We start from the raw sequence: 24,652 nt of genomic DNA, 5'->3' as shown, positions 1-24,652 counted from the left end.
AACCATGGTTTGGGTCAGATATTTTCATAAGAATGGTTGTTTCTGTGGGGGTTGAGAGTGCATTTCTAGGACTGGGTTTATAGTAAAGGTTTCCTCCGGACTCAGCTAAAGGGGGTGGGTGAGGTGGGGGGGGGGGGCAGTTCTCTCTGGATGCTCTGGAGGACGGCGGCGAAAGATGATACCAAAACTCTGGGTTAGGGATTAGTTCAGGGGGCGGAGGCTCTAGCGGTCCGCAGGTACCTAATTCGACCACAAAATGGGCCGCCCTACTACGCAAGAGAGACGTGGGCTCTCCCGTCCCAGCCAAGTCAACATTGAATGCTCAAACTCTCCCTTCAGCCTCCAGGCCCCGCCTAACCCCATTGGCAGCAGTTCCCGCCAATCCGCTCGGACACCGCCCCCTAGCCCGACTGCCCAGCCCTGATTGGATGGGAGCGGAGCCGGGACCTCGTGTTACCAATCTGGGAGCCCCTTACTCAGCCACACACACAAGCCCCAGGTGCGCCCGCAGAGCCCCTTCTTCTCGCCTTTCCCGTCCCCTCCCCCACCCCCAGGGCACTGGCAGAGACTTACCGTCCCGGGAGGTGCCCATCAACTGGTCCAGCATCGCGCGCATCTGGGCCTGCGCCGACATGGCGGCGGCGTAGCGGGCGGGTGGACAGGCGGGGGTGGGGCGCAGACCGGGCCCTCTCGGGAGGGGGGGGACAAGGGGAAGGGCTGAGGGAAGGTGAGACGCTCTCTGGTTGCCGCCGCCGCCGCCGCCACCTCGAGGCGTGCGGGAAAGGAGCCGGAGGATTTACAGCGGAGTCCGGGCTGCGCTCCTGACGACCACGCGTACGCGGAAGACAGAACCCCACGCAAATGGCCCTCGTTCCCTCAATCTCTGTCCAAGTCCTGAGACAGAAGCGATAAGGGCTAAGCAAGCTCTCGCCTTCAACACCGCCACCCGCCAGCAGCCGTCAGCCCCCCCTTCAAGCGCTGACGCCGCTCGCCACCGCCGTCGCTGCGACGTGAGCGCGCACGCTGCTCGCGCTTAGTCGTTTTCTGCGGGACTCCACCAACCGGCGTCCAACTGTATTTGCTCCGCCCGCCCCGCCCAGGAGGGGTTCCACCCTAACGGCTCTCGTGCGCGTGCACGCGAGTTCTCCCGCCCCTTCCTCCCAGATATCGCGAGACTCTGGTGCTTCACCAGACCCTCGAGTTGCGTTTGCCTGAGGCGCCAAACCTCACGTTCCCGGTTGCAGCGCCGCACCTTTGCTGGCGAGCCAGACCCAAATTAAATATCAGAGGGTTATCCCGAGTCCAAAGTGAGTGGAGACCTGGCGGGTCGGTTCGACTGAGGTTAGCAGTCTTAATAGCTAATACGGGCGTATTCCTGATGAGTACTTACTGACCGATTATCTCCTTTTCAGGGGCCCACCTGGAATCCTGTAAACTCAACCTTTTTCTCACTGCTGCCCGACCCCCTTACAACAGGTGCCCTGGAGATTTGACATCTGAATCATTTCCCTTCATAGAGACTTTTAAGGGCCCACCCCCCAAAAAAACAAAAAAAACTGGGATAAGTCAAATTAAGGAAATAACACCTGAAATTAATACACTAGAAAATAGGAGATGTAACCCATTTCGGCTTGATCATTACTTAACAGCAGGAAGCTGTTCGTCTAAATTAGGAACTATAAAGATTAAGCAGTGTTCTGAGAAGAGGTGATCTTGCAGAAAAATTTTTTCCTGCCTGAGAAATTTGAAGAATAAGGCCTTTCTTTTTATTGTGTCAGCAGCAACGGAAAAGAAAGCCTGTGGGTTCATAGTTTGCCATCACCTTGTATTCAAAACCGTTGGTGGGACTTACAGCAATTTATTTCTTAATCTCATGTTTAATGGAAATATATATAGGCTGTCCCCTAAAAATATATACACACTTTAACAGCTGATAATTCACTTAACTTTCACTCCTTTTCAGATTTAACTGATTTGAAATAATGGGTGAAGCCAGCCTAAGCTTTAAAGAAAGAAAATTTATCCTAAAGTGCCACTGGACTTTTTTTATGGGGATACATGAAAGATGTGGTACAAAAAAAAACAACAGTAATTGAGGGCACACAAATACTTGAGGGAATTATTCTTGATGTTTGTGATTCCATTGCTTCCTGTTATTGTCAATGTCGACCAGAATGGTCATCAGTTTGAAAACAGGCACTGACAAACTTATTCATTTCTGTCGTTCTTTTAAATTTTGAAAACGAACTGTATGTTTATAAACACTTACTTTATAATCATTCAAAGTGTGTATACCTTTTTTGGGACACCCTGTAGACATCTTAGAGCACTGTTGTGAGGACTAAATGTGCTAACAGAAAATGACCAAAGCCTTGCCCAGATGCTTTAACTTTCTTTTATAAAATAACTAATGAGCCAAAACCGGTTTGGCTCAGTGGATAGAGCGTCAGCCTGCAGACTGAGGGGTCCCGGGTTCGATTCCGGTTGGGGGCATGTACCTTGGTTGCGGGCACATCCCCAGTGGGAGGTGTGCAGGGGGCAGCTGATCAACGTTTCTCTCTCATCGATGTCTCTAGCTCTCTGTCCCTTTCCCTTCCTCTCTGCAAAATATCTATAAAATGTATTTTTAAATAAATAAATAATAAATTAAAAATTAAAAAAAATAAAATAACTAATGACCCGGTGCACGAAATTCATGCAATTAAAAGGGAATTAATTAGAGGAAATATTTTAATATTGCTATTTGCCCTTTCTCTATAATAGAAGTGTCAGAGATGAAAAAAAATTAGTAAAATGTATATGAAAATCTCCCTCCTGTCAGAGTCTGGGGCGTTCCACAGGAACCAGAGTCCAGTCTCCACCCACCCACATGTACCACGAAATTGCGAGAGACCCAGACCCGGCCAGCCCCACCCCCATTGGGCTAGATCAAGACCCCACCAGGCCCACCCCTGTCAAGCCCCGCCAGGTGGGGGGCCCGGCCTGAGGTCTTCTGTCAAACCCCACCAGGTGGGGGGCACAGCCTCAGGTCCGCTGCCACGGCCCAGCGCCGTGCAGCCTCAGGTCCCTGCTGATTGCTCCTTAAGGCTTGTTACAGGAACTCGGCCTCTGCTGTGGGCACAGCCATCTTGTTATGGTGTGATGGTCAATTTGCATATTCCCTCTTTATTAGATAGGATTCCTTAAGATGAGACATAAGTACTTCTAGATACTTTGAAAGGAAATAATGGTAAAATTTTTTGTTTCATTAAAATTTAAAATGCATCGCCTTGGAACTTAAGCTTTATTAGGATGATCAACAAAAAGGTAACATGAAATAGCTCTAGCCAGTTTGGCTCAGTGGATAGGGTCATGGATTTGACTCCGATCAAGGGCACATACCTCAGTTGCCTGCTTGATCCCCAGTCCAGTCGGGTGCATGTGGGAGGCAACCAGTCTCTCTCACATTGATGTTTCTGTTTCTCCCCCTCCCTTCCACTCTCTAAAAATCAATGGGAAAATGTTCATGGGTGAAGATTAACAACAAAAAAAAAATTAACATGAAATAGCAATCATAGTTCCTGGATCCTTTTAAATGCATATTGGGCCAATAAAAATTTTAGAATCACATTGCCTTCAGTAACTGACAAAATAGTTTTTCCATTCAATTATTTAGATAACTCAAAATTCAAACAACTCCAAGTACTAGGAATGTCATCCTTTGAAAACTATTTACAATAAAAGAAAAATGTTCAAATTAATATCCTTATACATAACTAGAGGCCCGGTGCACGAAATTCGTGCACGGGGTTGTGTGTTCCTCAGCCCAGCCTGCACCCTCCCCAATCTGGGTCCCCTTGAGGGATGTCCGACTGCCCTCTCACAATCCAGGACTGCTGGCTCCCAACTGCTCGCCTGCCTGCCTTCCTGATTGCCCCTAACCACTTCTGCCTGCCAGTCTGATCACCCCCTAACCACTCCCTGCCAGCCTGATTGATGCCTAACTGCTCCCCTGCCAGCCTGTTTTCCCCTAACTGCCCTCCCCTGCAGGCCTTGTCACCCCTAACTGCCCTCCCCTGCAGGCCTGGGTCCCCCCCAACTGCCCTACCCTGCAGGCCTGGTCACCCCTAACTGCTCTTCCCTGCAGGCCTGGGTCCCTCCCAAATGCCTTTCACTGCAGGCCTGGTTGCCCCCAACTTCCCTCCTCCGCCGGCTTGGTCACCCCTAACTGCCCTCCCCTGCAGGCTTGATCGCCACCAACTGCCCTCCCTTGCAGGCCTGGTCCCTCCCAACTGCCCTCCCCTGCTGGCCTGATCACCCACAACTGCCCTCCCTTGCAGGCCTGGTCCCTCCCAACTGCCCTCCCTTGCTGGCCATCTTGTGGCGGCCATCTTGTGTCCACATGGGGACAGGATCTTTGAGCACATGAGGGCAGCCATCTTGTGTGTTGGAGTGATGGTCAATCTGCATATTACTCTTTTATTAGATAGGATAGAGGCCTGGTGCACGGGTGGGGGCCAGCTGGTTTGCCCTGAAGGGTGTCCCAGATCAGGGTGGGGGTTCCCTTGGGGCGTGGGGCAGCCTGGGCGAGGGGCCTGTGGTGGTTTGCAGGCCGGCCACACCTCCTGGTGACCCAAGCGGAGGCCCTGGGATCTGGGGTTTATTTATCTTCTACAATTGAAACTTTGTAGCCTGGAGCGGAGCCAAGCCTTCTGCTTGCTCCGTGGCGGCAGCCATTTCTATTGGGATTTATGTATCTTCTATAATTGAAACTTTGTAGCCTTAAGCGAGGCCTGGGCCAGCCAGGGTGTGTGGAAAGCTTGGCTTCCTCCATCACCGGGGGCAACCCTAGCCTCCTGCTCTTTCCAGCTCCCTGGCTGCCACCATTTCTGTTTGGGTTTATGTATCTTCTATCATTGAAACTTTGTAGCCTTGAGTGGAGGCCTAGGCCGGCAAGGGCCAGCGGAAAGCTTGGCTTCCTCCATTGCTGGGGAAACCCAAGCCTCCCTCCTGCTCTCTGTGGCCATAGCTATCTTGGTTGGCTTTATTTGCATATTTGCTCCTGATTGGCTGGTGGGCGTGGCTTGTGGGTGTGGCAAAGTGATGGTTAATTTGCATATTACTCTTTTATTAGATAGGCTAGGGCCACACTATTATATACGTTACTAGAGGCCCGGTGCATGGATTTGTGCACAGGGGGGGTGCCCTCAGCCTGTCCTGCGCCCTCTTGCAATCCGGGACCCCTCGGGGGATGTCGGACTGCCATTTTTGGCCCGATCTCTGTAGGACAGGCTGGGGATCAGGCCAAAACCGGCAATCCAACACTGCCTGCCCCTCCTGCCTGCCACTCCCGCTCATCCCAGCCCAGTGAGTCCCAATTGATCAGGAGAGGCTTGCGCTGCTGCAGCAGCACTCACCAGCAGTGAGCCCTGTATATGGCGCCTGTTGGTCAGCTGAGCAGCACTTCTGCTGTAGGAGTGCACTGACCACCAGGGGACAGCTCCTGCATTGAGCTTCTGCCCCATGGTGGTCAGTACATGTCATAGCAACAGGTCAACCTGTTGCTCAGTCGCTTAGGCTTTCATATATATAGATATGCTCAGGAGGGAACTAACACTAAAATGTTGAATAATTATGTTAGTGAAGACATTTTAGTCTTTGTCTTTCTACTTTTCTGGTTACTTACATCTCTTATGAACATCATCTAGTTTTTATCTTTTTTAAAAAATATATTTTTATTGATTTCAGAGAGGAAGGAAGAGGGAGATAGAAACATCAATAATGAGAGAAAATTATTGGTTGGCTGCCTCCTGCATGCCCCCCACTGGGGATCGAACCCACAATCCAGGCATGTGCCCTTGACTGGAATCAAACCTGGGACCTTTCAGTCCGCATGCTGACGCTCTATCCACTGAGCCAAACTGGCTAGGGCTAGTTTTATTCATTTTTAATATGATATTCCTGTCTTTTAATTGAAGCATTTAATCTATATTCATGTAATTAGTCATATTTTGGGTTTAAAGCTCTTATTTTGTCTAGTTGTCTGAATGTTTTATGTTTAATTTTTCTCTCCTTTCTTGCTTGCCTTTTAATTATTCCATTGTTTCCCCTTCTGGTAGTTTAGAAGTTTTATTCCATTTTTATTTTGGGGGGTTTTTTAAATATATTTTTATTGATTTCAGAGAGGGGAGAGATAGAAACATCAATGATGAGGAAGAATCATTGATTGGCTGCCTCCTGCATGCCCCCTACTGGGGAACAAGTCCGAAACCCGGGCATGTGCCCTTGATGGGAATCAAACCTGAGACCCTTCAGTCCACAGGCCAATGTTCTATCCACTGAGCCAAACCAGCTAGGGCCGTTTTTATTCTTTTAATGGTTACCCTGAAAGTTATGACAGATATCTTTAATGTATCAAAGACTAATTTCATCATACCTTTACATAGATAGATAACACAAGGAACCTAGAAAACTAGCTACATTTAACTTGTTATATGCTCTTATTATCATGTGTTTTAGTTCTATGTTTCTTTTTTTTTAACCAAGTTTCATATAATTGATGTTTATTTACCACTGCCTTTTCATTTGGGATCATTTCCGTTTTGTCTGAAGTTTAAACTTTAGGACAGGAATCAGTAATCTATAGTCCACAGACCAAATCTAGCCTACTATCTATTTTTGTGAATACTTTCATTGGAATACTGCCAGACTCATTCATTTGCTATTTTCTGTGGTTTCTTTTGCTCTACAAAGGCAGAGTTGAGTGGTTGTAACAAATACCACAGTCTGCAAGACTTAAATATTTACTATCTGGCTCCTTACAGAAGTTTGCCTACGTTGCTTGTTTGCTTTTGTGCTTGCCTGTGAGAAACTTTACTTTGCCTTTCTTAATTCCAGGTGAATATTTTTATTGGGTATAGGATTCTGGGTTGGAAGTTACTTTCTTTTGGTACATAGATTCTATGTTTCCTGCTGCCTTTTACCTTCCATTCCCCCTAAGAAATCAGCTATCAGTCTGTCACTCTTTGGAAGTTAGTTTGCTGCTTTCCAATTTTGTTCTTTTTGCCTTTGGTTTTCTGCAATTTACTATGATGTATCTGGGTGTGAATTTATTTTTATTTATTGTGCTTGAAATTCATTGAACTTTTAGAGTCTGTAAACTACTATCCTTTCAGCTGTGTCTGAACTGCTATTAAATCCATCAATTGAATTCTTTAATTTAGAATTTTTATTGGTTTTTAAAATATATTTATTGATTTCAGAGAGGAAGGGAGAGGGAGAGAGATAAAACATCAATGATGAGAATCATTGATTGGCTGCCTCCTGCACGCCCCCTAACTGGTGATCGAGCCCTGACTGGGAATCGAATTGTGACCTCTTGGTTAATAAGGTGATGCTCAACCACTGAGCAACACTGGCTGGGCGTTTATTGGGTTCTTTTTAAATCTACTATGTTTTTTTTTTTTATAGTTTCATGTCCCTTGATGAAATTCCTAAACTTGGCTGTTCTTTGACCCCAGTAAACATAATTGTTTTATAATCTGAGTTGCCCATTATAATATCTAAAGTTTTTGTGTTTCTACTGTCTGTTGTTTCTCCTGGTTTTTACTTATGAGATCTCTCTCTCTCTCTCTCTCTCTCTCTCTCTCTCTCTCTCTATATATATATATATATATATATATGTATGTATATATATATATATATATTATTATTGATATTTTACAGAGAGGAAGGGAGAGGGATAGAGAGCTAGAAACATCGATGAGAGAGAAACATCGATCAGCTGCCTCCTGCACACCTCCCACTGGGGATGTGCCCGCAACCAAGGTACATGCCCTTGACCAGAATCGAACCCGGGACCCTTCAGTCCACAGACCGACGCTATATCCACTGAGCCAAACCGGTTTCGGCTACTTATGAGATCTTGTTCTCTTATGCGCCTGATTATCTTTGTGTGCTGAATATGTATTTGAAAAGATATGAATAGGAATTATACTGATATATGTATATAATTTATACATGCTAGAACTAGGTAATTAAAAAGTAGAATAGGTAGCCCTGGTCGGTTTTGCTCAGTATTTAAGAGTGTCGGCTCATGGACCGAAGAGTATCAGGTTTGATTCACAGTCAAGGGCACACGCCTCAGTAGGGGCGGAGGCAACCAATCAATGTGTGTCTCTAATGTTGATGTTTCTCTCTCTCCCCCTCCTCCCTCTCTTCCACTCTCTCTCTAGAAATCAATTTGAAAAATATCTTCAGGTGAGGATTTAAAAAAAAATTAGAATAGGTACAATTAATATTTATTTTGCTAGGCATCTAGAGCAGACAATTGCCGGGGTTCTTGTTCTGGCATTAAGAAGGGTTCAGCAATCTGGAGAAAGGCCGTGTGTAACTGAAGTAAGAGTCCAGAGATGAAAGATAATTTTGAAAGGCATTGGGTGTCAGAGGAGCCTAACTGAAGGAGCTATGTTCTCCTTGTCTCAGGACCTCTTACTTTTTATTAACACAAATTGTGCTAAGACAATGTGGAGATATACACTTCAAAGGGTAGGGTTTTGTCTACAGAAGCATTGTCAGATTGGGGAATAGCCTATGGCTGTTCATGTGTTTGGCCAGTAGGAGGCAATAACATGTAGATTAAGAAGCCCTGAGCTGTCTGGCAGTAAACAATCAATCTTTTTCAGGTTTGGGGAAATGCCTTTAGCCATTCCAGCAGGCAATAACATATGTGACTCAGCCCTTGTTGAGTCCCCAAGTTCCATCAACCTTTCGATGAAACTCTTGCAATTATGACATGCTGGAGCTGGCTTCTGGCAGACAATTCTTCATTTTATTGTAATTTATAAACGAAACATAGTATATCATTAATGGCTATGTAGTAATTTAATTTTGTAGTTCTTCTGTCCGGTCGGTGTGGCTCAGTGGTTGAACATCAACCCATGACCAAGAGGTCACGGAGTCCCAGTCAGGGTGCATGCCAGGTTGTGGGCTTGATCTCCAGTGAAGGGTGGCTTATATGTTTCTATCTCTCTACCCCTCTCCCTTCCTCTCTCTCTAAAATCAATAAAAACATTTAAAGAAATACATTGTAGTTCTTCTGGGGCACCAGTACACACCTACTATCAAATTTTATAAACATTGTTCCTGTTAATTTAAATGTAGATTTAAACATTCAAATTCTCTGTAAATAAAGTATCTTTTAGTTGGGTGAATTAAAAACTTAGAGATTGGCTCACCTTTAGTTCAAAACTATAGATTCTCTCTCTCCCTGCCCCCCATAATCCTAGTATGGGAACCTTTTATTCTTATCATCAGGTTTGTATTTTTATCCCTAACACTTACCCAGACAAGGGACAAGCAAAGTACCAGTAACTTTATACCATATAGCCAGTGACTGGTCTAGTCAAAATGCATAAACATCTTAAGTATATGGAGAGGAGAAATAGCAAGAGCCAAACCTGAACTGAGAGCTAGTCTATTAAAGACAGAGGAATTATGGGAGAGATCAACCAAAGGACTGGTATGCATGCATATAAGCCTAACCAATGGACACAGACAACAGGGGGTGAGGGCATGAGTGGGGGGTTGGGGGGGTAATGGGGGAATAAGGACACATATGTAACACCTTAATCAATAAAGCAGTTAAAAAAATACAGAGGAATTAAAAGCAATAAGCATACACAAACCTGCTGCTTGAAAAAGGGCACTTTCATTTTTTAAGAGTGAGAAGGATACCTAACCCAGTGTCAACACATAGCATTCAAAAGTACTTGTTGAAGGAAGAAAAAGAGAAAGCAAAATTTAAGGTGAGATCTGAAGAATGAATAGGAATTAACTAGAGAAAGAGGGCTATGATTAGGGGAAAGAGCTTTCCGTGAATAAGGAGCAGCAAAATGTTGAAAGACCACGGCTCCTAAAACTGAATTTCAATATGGCTATACTGTCAAATATAAGGAAAGTAGAAATGAGGCTGAAGAGATCTGGCAACGGCCAGATCCTGGAGGCCCTTGATAAAGCTGAACTTTGAAGGGTTATAAGCCGAAGTGGTAATATTAGATCTGTGTATAATGGAATATGGGATTGATTGAGGAGAGCAAGTTGGAGTTAAAGCATTGATCAGAGAAGAGATAAAAGAAATAAAATGTCTGGACTAGTGTAGTAATAGAGATTCAAGAACTCTTACGAGATAGAATCTAATTAATGATTACTTAATTGAGGATGTGATAGAAAGACAGCAGTCTAGAAGAACTTAGATTTCTGACTTGAGTGACTGAGTGAAAGTGTCCGTGAACTGATAAGGAATAGCAGAGAAATTTAGAGGGGAAGACCGATATGGTTCCAATTTGAATGCATTGAATTTGAAATGCCTTTGAGGCATCTATGGTGTTGTCTCCTGGACAGCGGGACATACAGGTCTACAGCTTAGCAGGGGAGCCTGGACAGGAGTTAGCCTGTTGATAATTAAAGCCTTGGAATAGAGGTGTCCACCCAGGGAAAGCACAGAGTGTAAGGTAAGAACCTAGGTCGGAACACCAACATTTTTTAAAAATTGATTTCAGAGAGAAAGGAAAAGGGAGAGATAGAAACATCAATGATGAGAGAGAATCATTGATCGGCTGCCTCCTGCAAGCCCACAACCCGGGTATGTGCACTTGATCAGAATCGAACCTGGGACCTTTCAGTTTGCAGGCCAACGCTCTATCCACTGAGCCCAACCGGCTAGGGCAGGAACACCAACATTTAAGGGATTCGCTGAAGAGTAAAATGAAGACAAATGGCCAGAGTGGCAAAATAAAACAGAGGAATATGGTGTCGTGAAAGTCAAGGGAAAAGGAAGAAATGGTCACTAGTGTCAAATGCCCTCTAGAGATCAAGCAAGATAAGGAATGATCTACTGGGTTTAGTGGCCTGAAGGTCATTTGTAACCTAAGACAATTCTGTTAGAGCAGAGGGGCAGAAACCAGACTTGCATGAGTTGTGGATAAATAGGCAGTGAAAAATACAGAAAATGAATATATGCAACAACATGGATTATTAATCTCAAAATCAGTATGCTGAGCTAAAGAAGCCAACTCAAACAAGTACATTCTATGTGATTGCATTTGGATGAAATACTTGAAGAGGCCAAACTAATCTATGGTATCAGCAAGCCGGTCAGTGGTTGCCTGGGACCAAGTGTGGAGAAGGGGGATTGACTGCAAGGGACACAAGAGAACTTTTGAGGGCAGTGGAAACGTTCTATAGCTCTATTGGGGTGGTTATTACACAGGTGCACTCATTGACCTGTACACTTAAAATGAGTATAATTATATCTAAGTTTATACCTCAACATAAGTTTAAAAAATGTGAAAATGGAAATAATTCATTCAATTCACTGAGTACATTCATTCGTGAAAAAGAACAAAAAGATAGCTGAAAGGCATTTGAGTTAGAGGCCAAGTTGTTTTTAAATGGAAGCACCTTTAGTTATGCTAACTATATGCTAAATGCTAACTGAATTCAGTGAGAGGAAACAGTTGAAGATAAAGAAGAAAAGGTAAGAGACAGAAAAGTCAAAGAATGTGATAAAATAGGTACCACATCAAAAACCAGAGTAGTAAGCTAACACTGTGGCAAAACTTCAGGATTCCCTAGTTCTGGAACCTTCCCAGTATTATTGCTAAAACAGTCATGTTCCAGAATCAATTTCTTCCATTTCTGACAATGAGTTCAGCTAATTCTTTTTTTTTTTAATATATTTTATTGATTTTTTACAGAGAGGAAGGGAGAGGGATAGTGAGTTAGAAACATCGATGAGAGAGCAACATTGATCAGCTGCCTCCTGTACACTCCCCACTGGGGATGTGCCTGCAACCAAGGGCACATGCCCTTGACCGGAATGGAACCTGGGACCCTTCAGTCCACAGGCGGACGCTCTATCCACTGAGCCAAACCGGTTAGGGCCAGCTAATTCTTGATAAGGGGTATAGATTGATTACTTAGGACAGAACGGCCTAAGTGAATTTTTTAAACCATCCTATATAATAAAATCCTAGGTGGCGTCACGCCCTCACGCGACACCATCACAAGATGGCTACCACAAGATGGCCACTGTCATGTCACAAGATGACCATCACAAGATGACCACACGCACAGCGGAGGCGGGGCCCGGCGGCCGCTCCACTCAGTGAGGCCTGGGGGTCCCGCAGCTCCGCACGGCGCAGAGGAGGCGGGTCCCAGTGGAGAAGGTGGGTCGCGGCAGGGGAGGGCAGTTGGGGGTGAACAGGCTGGCAGGGGAGGGCAGTTGGGGGCAATCAGGCTGGCAGGGAGGATAGTTGTGGGCAATCAGGCCGGCAGGGAGGGCAGTTGGGGGCAATCAGGCCAGCAGGGGAGGGCAGTTGTGGGCCATTGGGCCAGCAGGGGAGGGCATTTGGGGGCCATAGGACTGGCAGGGGAGGGCAGTTTGGGGCCATTGGGCAGGCCAGAGAGGGCAGTTGGGAGCAATCAGGCTGGCAAGGGAGCAGTTAGGCATCAATCAGGCTGGCAGGGAGCAGTTAGTGGCAATCAGGCAGGCAGGCAGGCAAGCAGTTAGGAGCCAGCGGTCTCGGATTGTGAGAGGAATGTCTGACTGCTGGTTTAGGCCCGATCCCTGTTGGTTTAGGCCCCGACTGCTGGTTTAGGCCTGAACTGGCAATCAGACATCCCCCGAGGGGTCCCAGATTGGAGAGGGTGCAGGCTGGGCTGAGGGACACCCCCCATGCACGAATTTCATGCATGCGCTGAGCCTCTAGTCCTATGTAATAAAAGGTCAATATGCAAATTTACCAAACAGTGGAATGACCAGTCGCTATGACGTGCACTGACCACCAGGGAGAAGATGCTCAACACAGGAGCTGCCCCCGGTGGTCAGTGCACTCCCACAGGGGGAGCACCACTCTGCCAGAAGCTGGGCTCACAGCTGGCAAGTGCAACGGTGGTGGCGGGAGCCTCCCCCACTTCTGCAGCAGTGCTAAGGATGTCCTAAGCCATCAGTCAGACAATCCCCTGAGGGCTCCCGGACTGCGAGAGGGTGCAGGCTGGGCTGAGGGACCCTCCCCCAAATGCATGAATTCCATGCACTTGGCCTCTAGTTTAAAAAATAATATACCCATGTCATGAAACAAAGCAGGGAGAAGAAAAGCATGTTAAATATTTCTAAGTTTTGATCTGTTCAATTGAATAAATGCAGTTTGACCTTTTAATACCATTACTTTAATATCAATTTAGAAGAGACAGTGCAATGCTTTATAAATAGTTCTGTTCAGACTGTATACCTTCTTTTGAGCAGAACTAATTGAGCCATGCATTCAAAACACTGACTGAATAATGCTATGTGTTAAGTCACCATGCTTTTGAGACAACAAAAATTTATGATCTTTACTCTTGTTGAATCAATTCAATCCACCGACCTTACAATCCATGGATAAAGAGGTTATAAGACATATCTACAATTACATATCAGAAGAAACTGACATATACCACAAAGTGCACAGATAAAGAACTGTTGGTAGTTCACAGAAAGAATAATATATTTTTTAAAATACATTTTTATTGATTTCAGAGAGGAAGGGAGTGGGAGAAAACATCAATGATGAGAATCATTGATTGGCTGCCTCCTGCACGACCCCTACTGGGGATTGAGCCCACAACCCAGGCATGTGCCCTTGACTGGAATCAAACCCAGGACCTTTCAGTCTGCAGGCTGATGCTCTATCCACTGAGCCAAACCAGCTAGGGCGAGAAAGAATAATTTTTATTTGAGGAATGCAGCATGTTAGAAACAAGGGGACGATTTAGGAGACTAGTTTAATAGTTCAACCAAAAGATTATCAGTGCTTGAACTAGGACAGAGGCAGTGCAGATTGAGGGGGAGAAGGATGTTAGAGCTATTAAAGAAGCAGAAATTGCTGACTAATGGGATGAAGAGAAGGAATACAGAATGAAGGCCAAGATTTTTAGTTGGTCGGTCGAGTACATGGTGGAGCCCTTCACCCTGATAGAGAATTCAAGAGGAAGAGTAATTTGACATGAAGATTAGAAGGCAGGAGGAGGAAGTAAGTGTATTCCTTCTCCCTCTTCTTGGTTTTCTTCTCTGAGGCCTATAGTTGAGTGGTGGCCATGTTCTTATACCTAAGAGTCACCTCTGTCAGGCCCAAGAGGTAATGCAGAAATAGGCAAAGTAGGTTTATAGTTGTGAGTACATAAAACAGAGTTTATTTTTATGTTATGTATTATTATTCACCCACTTTTGCCAACCCCATAATAGTGCCACATTGTTGTTAGCCCATCTTGTTTACCTTAATTCAGGCCATGTCTTTATAAATCTCTTCATTAACTCTCCTCAGTAACCCTATTTGGGTGTGCCATCTGTTTCCTACCTAGATATTAACATTTGATATTTGTATATATATATGTATTTTTTAAAAAAATATATATTTTTATTGATTTCAGAGAGGTAGGGAGAGAGAGAGAGAAACATCAATGATGAGAGAGAATCACTGATCGGCTGCCTCCTGCATGCCCCCACTGGGGATCGAGCCCGCAACCCAGGCATATGCCCTGACCGTGAATCGAACCGGTGACCTCTTGGTCCCTGGTTCAAAGCTCAACCTCTAAGCCACACCCAGCCGGGCAGATATTTGTATATTTTTAATAACTATACATATAATTGTATGCTTGTATATGCATAAGAAATATCTGGAAAGATACACACCAAACTGTTAGTAATAGTTAGCACCTGGGAATGGGAAAAGGAAAGGACAAAGGAATAGGGCTTTTATGTTAATACTAGAGGGCCAGTGCATAAAATTCGTGCACCGGGGTGTGTCCCTCAGCCCAGCCTGCACCCTCTCCAATCTGGGACCCCTCAAGGGATATCCATCTGCCCGTTTAGGCCCGATCCAGGTAGGATCGGGCCTAAACGGGCAATCGGACATCCCTCTCACAATCCAGGACTGCTGGCTCCCAACTGCTTGCCTTCTTGATTGCCCCTAACCACTTCTGCCTGCCAGCCTGATCACCCCCTAACCACTCCCCTGACAGCCTGATTGATGCCTAACTGCTCCCCTGCCAGCCTGATTGCCCCTAACTGGCCTCCCCTGCTGGCCTGGTCTCCCCTAACTACCCTCCCCTGCAGGCCTGGTTCTTCCCAATTGCTCTCCCCTGCAGGCCTGGGTCCCCCCCAACTTCCCTCCTCTGCCGGCTTGGTCACCCCTAACTGCCCTCCCCTGCTGGCCTGATCGCCCACAACTGCCCTCCCTTGCAGACCTGGTCCCTCTCAACTGCCCTCCCCTGCTGGCCATCTTGTCGCAGCCATCTTGTGTCCACATGGGGGCAGCCATCTTTGACCACATGGGGGCAGCCATCTTGTGTGTTGGAGTGATGGTCAACTTGCATATTATTCTTTTATTAGATAGGATTAGATAGGATAGAGGCCTGGTGCACGGGTGGGGGCTGGCTGGTTTGTCCGGAAGCGTGTCCCAGATCAGGGTGGGGGGTTCCCTTGGGGAGTGGGGTGGCCTTGGCGAGGGGCCTGTGGTGGTTTGCAGGCCAGCCATGCCCCCCGGGGAACCCAAGCAGAGGCCCTGGTATCTGGGATTTATTTATCTTCTATAATTGAAACTTTGTAGCCTTGAGCGGAGCCAAGCCTCCTGCTCGCTCCGTGGCCACATTTTGTTGGGATTTATTTATTTTCTATAATTGAAACTTTGAAGCGGAGGCCAAGGCAGGCCAGGGCTGCGGGAGCTTGGCTTCCTCCATCGCCGGGGACAACTCAAGCCTCCTGCTCTCCCAGCTCCGTGGCTGCTGTCATTTTTGTTGGGATTTATTTATCTTCTATAATTGAAACTTTGTAGCCTTGAGTGTAGGCCTGGGCTGGCCAGGGTGGCAGGGAAGCTTGGCTTCCTCAATTGCTGGGGAAACCCAAGCCTCCTGCCTGCTGCAGCTCCGTGGCTGCAGCCATCTTGGTTGGGTTAGTTTGCATACTCGCTCCTGATTGGCTGGTGGGTGTGGCTTGTGGGTGTAGTGGAGGTATGGTCAATTTGCATATTACTCTTTTATTAGATAGTATCATCTGAATTCCTTAGTAATAGGCTTTTATTACTTTAAAATAAATATACTAATAAAGAGTTTTAAAAGTAAATTCAGAACATCAATCAGCCTAGTATAAGAAGTTCAGTAAAGATAAAATCTCCCTAAGAAACACTTGGACGGGGATTAAAAATGGCGGCAGAGTAGAAGGATGCTGCAGGGACATGCTCCCAGGAACAAGCTGGAATTACAACTGAAATATGGAAAGGCTTCCTGAATAACCAATGGAAAACTCACAGGAGAGAACCCTGATACATAAGGACAGAAGGTGGAGTCTGCATAAAGACTGGTAGGAGGGGCAGAGGCATGAAAGGGCTGGCCAGGCTCCCACAGATGGCAACTGAATTCCCGGAGAGATATCTCAGCTGTGGGGGGGAGGGGAAGTGGGGGGTGACACTGAGAACTCTGGGATCTAATCTAATCCCCAGCAGAGAGCACCAAACTGAAGAGGGCACCCACAGAACATCTAGCTGTGAAAAGCAGTGGGGTGCTGTTTGCCAGGGAGTGGCAGCTGAAAGTTCGGGCATCCTCTTAAAGGGCCAATGCACAAAATTCCCTGTGGAGCCACCTACCTTGTGTTCTGGCAGAGGGAGGGTGAAGTGGACTGGAGCTGTGAGAGCAGAACCCAGGACTGGGGACTCAGGGGATAGAGCTCAGAAGGCAGACACCCCAAGTTTCCTGGGCTGAGTCATTCCCTCACACAATGGAGGACATCTTTCCCACATAGACATCTGCCTTGCCTGGGGGGAAAACAGTCGATGCACCCTATTGGAAAACACTTTGACCTGAGACCACTTAAGAGATTAAAAGTAACAATTAGCCTCCAGGCAGAAGCAACTGCTCCATCCTGTTGAAAAAACTCTTGCCATACCTGAGGACAATTGCTTGGGGGCAATTCAAGTCTGGAATCCTACTAGTCTGTAGCAGAGGTGGTCTCTGGAGGCTTTGAGTCTTTGCCTGATCCAAATAGTCAGAAACAGCCTTTAACACTGTCCTGCACTAGAGAGTGAGAGGTATAGAGGATCTACCTAAAATACAGTCACAAACCGAAACAGACAACCAAAATGAGGAAACAAAGAAACAACCACTAAATGAATGAACTAGCGAATTCTCCAGAAGAGATAAATGAAGCAGAGATAAGAAATTTATCTGAAACAGAGTTCAGAGTAATGATGTTTAAAATGCTCAACAGTATGAGAAAAGATATAGTAACTATGAAAAAAGAACAGTCTGAGATAAAGAATGACATAACACAAATAAAGAACACACTGGAACAGTGGTTGGCAAACCGAGGTGGCTCGCGAGCCGCGGTTTGCCGCTCTGTTGACTAATGAGTTTGCAGACCACTGTCATATACTACCCTTTACCTCTTTGCACACAATATGCCACAATTGCCTAATCCTCACAGCTTCCAACTACACGGTAACATTTAGTCTAGTCCAATGGTCAGCAAACTCATTAGTCAACAGAGCGGCAAACCGCAGCTCACGAGCCGCAGTTTGCCGACCACTGCACTGGAAGGAATACACAGATTAGGGGAAGATGAGGATGGAATCAGTGAATTAGAAGACAGAGTTGAAAATATCACTCAATTAGAGAACCAAGAAAAAACAGTTAAAAAACAGGCGGACAGCTTAAGGGAGCTGTGGGACAATGTGAAATGTAACAATCCCTTTAGCAGAAGAGGCAGAAAGAAAGGAGTAGAGGTGTTTGAAGAAATAGGTGTTCCCTAACCTGGTAAAGGAAAAAGTCACACAAGCACAGGAGGCACAGAGAACCCCAAACAAGAACCCAAACAGACCCATGCCCAGACACATAATTAAAATGCCAAAAATTAAAGACAGAGAATCTTAAAGGCAGCAAGAGAAAACTGTTACATACAAAGGAGTTCCCATAAGGCTGATTTCTCATCAGAAACTCTACAGGCCAGAAGGGAATGGCATGAAATACTCAAGGTAATGGAAAGCAAGGATTTGAGACTGAGATGACTATATCCAGCAAAACTATCATTCAAAATAGATGGTCAAATAAAGAGCTTCCCAGACAGAAAAAGGCGAAAGGAGTTCATCACCACCAAGCCAGCATTACAAGAAACGCTAAAGGGATTGCTGTAAGACAGTGGTTGGCAAACTGCGGCTCCCGAGCCACATGCGGGTCACAAGCCGTGTTTTGCCGCTCTGTTGACTAATGAGTTTGCCGACCACTGCTGTAAGAGACTGCTGAAAAGAAGAAACAGAAAGAGAAACCTAGCCATACAGAATTAAAATGGATATAAATAAGTACCTATAATAACCTTAAATGTAAATGGATTAAATGCTCCAATCAAAAGGTGTAGGGTAGCTGAATGGATAAAAAAAAATAGGATCCAACTATATGCTGTCTACAAGAGACCCACCTCAAAACAAGAGACACACACAAGATGAAAAGATGGGAAAAAATTTTCCATGCAAATGGAAAAGAAAAAAAAGCTGGAGAAGCAATACGCATATCCGACAAAATAGACTTTGAAAGAATCATGCTAAGTGAAATAAGCAAGTTGGAGAAAGATAAATATCATACAATTTCACTCATTTGTGGAATATAATGAACATAAACTAATGAACAAAAATAGAACCAGAGTCATAGAAGCATCGAACAGACTGTACAACCTATGAGGGAAGGTGGGGGCGGGGGTTGATGGGATAAGAGATCAACAAAAGGACTTGTATGCATGCATATGAACAAAACCAATCAACACAGACAGTGGGGGTGGGGGGTGAGGGCTTGTGCTTGGGGGAGGTGGTGGTGGGGGAGAGGTCAATGGGGGAAAAAAGGAGACTCATGTAATACTTTAAACAATAAAGAATTTTTAAAAAATAGATCCCCATGGGGGGGGGAGTAGTCTAGAATATAATAGAATTAATCCTGTTATTTGCAGATTTTTAATATTTCCTACAACTTTTGTGATACTATACTATGTTAGTACAGTGTTGGTAATATTTTAAACTTAAAATTCTTTTATTCTTGAAATATTAATGTTTATTGCATGTAATATTATATCTAAGATCATTTTTCTTGAATATTGGTGTTTATTGCATGTAACATATTTAAAATCGTTTATCTTGAAGTATTGCTTATTGCATGTAACATTATTATATTTAAAATCGTTTTTCTTAAAATAAAAAGACTGAAAAAAAAGAAACACTTGGACAACAAAATTACAGAGAAAAACCCTAAACTTTAAATAAAATTTAATGGTAAATACATATCGATATAAATAATTAAATTATTATATGAAGGCAGCATCCAAGGAATCTCTCCATTTTCATGGCTCCCAGCCCTTCCCTCCGGGCTGATGGGGCAACTTGAGACCCACCAAGCCAGCTGCCTCCTCCACTGAGCGCTCACCCCTGCCATGAAATTCCTGATGAAGGGCCACATGTTCACGGATGCTACGAAGGAGGCAGAGATAGGTGGCAGCTTGGAAATGAAGCTCATGTTGGGCTCTGCACAGCTTCTCACTGGTGACCTAGAGAAGTAGCAAAGTCAGATACTTTATCAACAGCCCAGCTAAAGGCCAAGAGTAAGACATAATAAACATTCTCTAGAATGAAGGAAAATCACAGAGAGGAACTAGAAACATGTATTTGTATATACTTAATAGATATATAGAGGAACTCTATAATTGTTGATGATTAGGAAAGCTGACCTCCAGTTCACTGAAAAGTTTTACACCAGGTGGCTCAGTTGGTTAGAGCATCGTCCCAATATGCCAAGGTGTCGGGTTCCATACCATCAGGGCATATACAAGAAGCAATGACTGCATAAATAAGTGGAAAAACATTGATTTCTCTCTCTTTTTCTAAAATCCTATATAATAAAAGCCTAATATGCTAAGTGTCCTGTCATCCGTTCAACCAATCAAAGTGTAATATGCTAATGATATGCTAAGGCCGCTCAACCGCTCGCTTTGACGTGCACTGACTACCAGGGGGCAGACAGTCAACCCATAGGTTAGCTTGCTGCTGGGGTCTGGCCAATTGGGACTGAGATGGGCTGGACACACCCTGGAACCCTACTATGGTCCCTCCCCAGCTGGCCAACCTCCCACACCCCTTCCTGGCCCAATTGTGCACCGGTGGGGTCCCTCAGCCTGGCCTGTGCTCTCTCACAATCCGGGACCCCTTAGGGGATGTCGGAGAGCCAGTTGTGGCCCGATCCCTCAGGCCAGGCCGAGGGACCCCACTGGTGCGTGAATTCGTGCACTGGGCCTCTAGTCAACAAATAAAACTTTTTTTTAAAGGTGGGAAGAAAAAAAGAGTTTTACAGAGTTTCACTGGGATGTTTCATTGAGTGACTGCACATTTTAGAAGAAAGTCATCTAGTTTCAAGTCTCTCATTTTACAAATAAGAAAACTAAAGCCCAGAGAGGCTGGGTGGTTAGTTAGTGGCAGAGGTGGGTAGTTATAATCAGGTCACTGATCATTAGTATCACTTCAGAAATATAATGTAGAACTTTTTCCCCTTCAAACCAATGAAGGGCTGCTTCTTATGACTGTGGACTTTGGTTAATGTGGAATATGCCTTTCATTTCAATGAAAACTTAAAACTTACTTTGTCTGCAAAATAGCTTTGTCCTCATTAGTAACAAAATGGTTTTACATATAAAATATGTACATTTTCATATTACTTATACTCACTATCACAATTTACCTATCCATCTGAAAAATCTGGATTTTAATGACCTTAAGGAGCTGGAGACTTCATAGCCATTCTGAAGTTCTCTAAACCCTGTTTCTTCTTCATAATTTCCAGACGAAGGAAATTATTCCACTGTCCTTTACTTGACTAGTCTTGAGGTTGTGAGAAAGGGGCAGGAAGGCAGAGATGGAGATGTGTACATAGTCTCAAATGACTTAAGGAGCCCTGTCCAGTGCCATTTAATCTCTGGCACCACCGCCTACAGAATCCCCTTTCTTTAACCTTTTTTTTAAATATCTAGGGTTGGAATCTGAAAACTAGAGTGTGGCTTAAGATCTGCAGATCACATATGGGAAAATGCCACTCATAAGCTGATCAAAAAGGCAAAATTCATCTCCTTTAATAAACTTATTATTATTTTTTTAAATTTCAGAGTGTGAGAGAGAAACAACAATGTGAAAAAGAGAGATTGATCAGTTGCCTCTGTATCTGCCCTGACTGGGGATTGAACCCTCAACCTAGGTATGTGTCCTGACTGGGAATCAAACCCGAGACCTTCCAGTGCATAGGCTGACACTCCAACCGAGCCACACTGGCCAGGGCAATCAATTAAAAACTTTTTTTTATAATTAAAAATTTGAGATTAACACCAATGTCAAACATCAACAAAGGATAATACCCATGTATATAAACCTAAATTGATAGGATTTGAAACAAGAATTCTATGTTAGTATAGGACAAGAGAATACTGACCTTGATTTAGGCCTTAATCATAAGGTATCTGGAAAGAAGGGTCAATCAAAATATAACAGTATGCCTTGCCAGTGTGTTTCAGTGGATAGTGTTGGCCTTCGAACCGAAGGTTTCCGAGTTCGATTCCCAGGGAAGGGCATGTACCTGGGTTGCAGGTTCAATCCCCGGCATCATCAGAAGGCAACTAGTTAATGTATCTCTCTCACATCAATCATTCTCTCTCTCCAATCCCCCTCCCTCCCACCTTTCGACTCTTTTTAAAAAATCAATCCTCGGGTGCGGGTTAAAAAAAGAAAAGAATATAACAGTAAATGAATCATAAGAAAGACCAAAAGAGCCTAGCCGGTGTGTCAGTGGTTGAGCGTGGACCTATGAACCAGGAGGTCACGGTTGGATTCTGTGGTCAGGGCACATGCCTGAGTTAAGGGTTGCAGGTTTGATCACAGTGGAGGGCGTGCAGGAGGCAGCAGATCAATGATGCTCTTGTCAGTTCCTAATATTCTCTTGTCAGACCTTTGAACAATTAGCTAAATTTTAGTTCTGACATTTTGCATTCTAACTTCCATGGCTCGGAAATTCAATATTTAGGTTAGTGATCTCCAGTTTCCCACATTGTTCAAAGGACGGTAAGTTTCCTTCCATAGAGCCAAACTGACTCTCCAATTTATTATTTCTGAGATAGGCTGCAATCTCTCTCCAAGCCAGACCCCTAACTTCAAAGGCGTTAATTAATGGACTCTTAATTGGGAACTAGGTAACCTACATCTTAGTTGTTATTATACGTGTCCTGAAAGGGTCACTGACCCTGAGTCTCTGTTGCCCCATTTGAAAAATGAAACTATCTTTCATCGCTCTTGCCTAAGGGTGATATGGAGTGTGGATTTAACAAAGGAATTTCTCAAGTATGTTTTCCCATATGTTCAGATTTATCAGCTACAGAAGGACAAAATGTATCTGGACATCACTTCATTACAAGTTTCTAGTTCCGTTCTACAAGGCACCATCAGGGGCTTAATCACAAGGAACAACAGCCTGTAATTATTGGAATCGAGAGTACAACCTAAGTAACACAGTTCCTGGTCTTCAGGAAGCTCCCAATATTTCATGTCCTATTACAGTTTCTCTTTCTGCCTCAAAAATTGCTTCTGAGAATAGCTTTACTAGGGAATGGGCAGCGAAATGAATAGATGCGGCGGCTAGTGACCCTACACGCTCCAGCATGTACACCTTTTCTTTTTCCCCTGTTTTCTCATTTCACTTTCCTCCGACTTTCTCCTTCATTCATGCAAAAGACAGCCAATGAAATCCTCGGGGACGGCTCCACCCCGGTGACTGTGCTCTCCCGCGGTCCGGTGTAGTCTCTGGGCTTAGGCCATGGACCAGAGCCTAGAGAGGTAGAACTGGGCTTTTTTGGCCGGAACCGGAGCTGGGTGGAGGGTCGGCCTCAGAAATGCAGTCGCTCAGGCCCGGCGCTCTCTACGCCCGCCCAAACCCAGCTCTCCCTCCCATCCCGGGGAAGGGACGCTGGAGCACGCGGATACTGGCTTCCATACCCGATGTGCTCGGAAAGCCTTCACGAGGTACCGATAGGCTGCGGTGTCGCGATAGGGTCGGCCGGTGCCTGCGTTCATGTAGCGCAACTCCCGTAGAAGACCTCGCAGAGTACGCGCCGGCGGCCCGAGCGCCGCCATTCTCCCGTCCTCGGAGCCTGGTGCCCTACGACACCCAACGCCCTTGTAACTCCTTCACCCCCAAGCCCAATCGCTTAATGGTACAGTCGAACCCACCCTGCTCCTCTCCTCGATTGCAAAACAGCGGAATGGTTCACTTCCCTTCTCTGCGGAGCCTTATTAATAGAACGCCGAGCGGCGCCCTAAGAAGTTAAGGGAGAAGCAAAGGAAAGCCGAGTAACTGACGAGCTGGGCAAGGGAAAAGGAAGTCCTTTCCTGACTGCGCCATTTGAGATGCCGTTAGCTTAACCGACCTTTTCAGCCTCGAGAAATAGAGAGCCTGGCGCGAATGGGTGTTGATTTGAAACAGAACACGCTGAGCAAACATTATTTCTAGAGGGGACAACAAAATTCAACGTATTGACTTCCCAAAATCAGAGAAAGAAAATGGAGTATGCTGATTCTCGTAAACTGTAACCTAACACCTAGGAAAACCACACATACATTTCTTATTTATAAAAAGTAAGATTAAGTTAGCATATTTCACTACAATTGCTTAACAAATGAAAAACGAAAAAGCCTCACCACCCCAGATGGGACTCGAACCCACAATCCCTGGCTTAGGAGGCCAATGCCTTATCCATTAGGCCACTGGGGCTTCTGTGAACGATGACCTGAAACAACGTATTCAATTTTTTTCCTTTGGTACGTCATTGTCCCTTACGTTCCTTTTTAACCTATCCTGGTAGACCGCATCTAGTATCAATATGAGGGACGAGGCATGCTGGGAGTTGTAGTTAAGAGAACAAAAGGCTGCGTTACAGCTCCAAAGGCTTTACCCTCCAAACGGCGCCGTCGCGCCCAACGGAGACCCGGGCGCGCGCACGGTTGGGCATACGCGTTCCACGCGCCTGCGCAGAAGCAGACTTGCGACGTTGCGGAGCCGAGCACGCAGGACACATTGGCCGAATCTCCGTGAATCGCCCTTTTAGCCTCTGCTCCTTGGGGTCCTTACCGGAAACAGCCGGCCCCTTCCGGTGCTAAGGCTTTCCAGACGGACTTTGCCTCTAGTCGACCGTTAGGTGGCGTAAGCAGCGGTCACTTTTTGCTTCCGGTTGAAGGGCTGAGGCCATTTCCGCAGAGCCAGTGGCGACTTGGGATGTGTACCTTGTCTTCTGATTTGGCGGTTCAGTGATAAACATGGGACCGCGGGGAGTTACTACTTAGTGTTAACTGGAATTTGTTAACTGGAAATAATTAGTTCATTTTTCTGGTTCTGTTCCTAATTGTGTAACTTGGACAAGTCACTTCTCTGAGACACAGCGGTATTTAACACTTGATTACAACCTCAGTGGCTCCCCATTGCCTCCAAAGGTTCCGACTACTGGAACCTGCCTAAATTGACCCTTATTTCAACCTCCATCTCTCACCGTTATGTTCCCTCTCACCCTCTGCTCCAGGTA

At 45.3% G+C, this 24,652-nt stretch overlaps 2 protein-coding genes across 8 annotated transcripts in view; both read right to left on the bottom strand.

Annotated features, from left to right (window-relative positions):
* The window catches only part of LOC308246914 (putative RNA-binding protein Luc7-like 2), a 64,984-nt gene extending 63,964 nt beyond the window's left edge, over nt 1-1,020 (bottom strand). For 3 of the 7 annotated variants that reach the window (XM_080665268.1, XM_080665264.1, XM_080665267.1), the window contains exon 1: nt 574-1,018. Coding sequence is in view for 2 of the 7 variants with exons in the window: in XM_080665264.1 (XP_080521390.1) it covers nt 574-634 (61 nt within the window). In the remaining 5 variants the exon portion in view is untranslated. Of the gene's footprint in view, nt 1-573 lie in introns of all 7 variants that reach the window. The other 4 variants (XM_080665260.1, XM_080665266.1, XM_080665261.1 and 1 more) reach the window with 4 other exon arrangements.
* Nucleotides 1,021-19,299: 18,279 nt separating this feature from the next.
* On the bottom strand, nt 19,300-24,071 carry FMC1 (formation of mitochondrial complex V assembly factor 1 homolog). Its single transcript, XM_080665271.1, has 2 exons — nt 23,073-24,071; nt 19,300-19,594 (listed from the first exon to the last, which is right to left on the bottom strand). The coding sequence occupies exons 1-2, from the start codon at nt 23,208-23,210 to the stop codon at nt 19,391-19,393; spliced, it is 342 nt and encodes a 113-aa protein (XP_080521397.1). The 5' UTR covers nt 23,211-24,071; the 3' UTR covers nt 19,300-19,390.
* Nucleotides 24,072-24,652: the final 581 nt, after the last annotated feature.

This window comes from Plecotus auritus (assembly GCF_963455305.1).
Source record: "Plecotus auritus genome assembly, chromosome: 4".
NCBI lineage: Eukaryota > Metazoa > Chordata > Mammalia > Chiroptera > Vespertilionidae > Plecotus > Plecotus auritus.
Note: the sequence above shows the minus strand (reverse complement) of the source record. Positions and strands in the feature narration are given on the sequence as shown.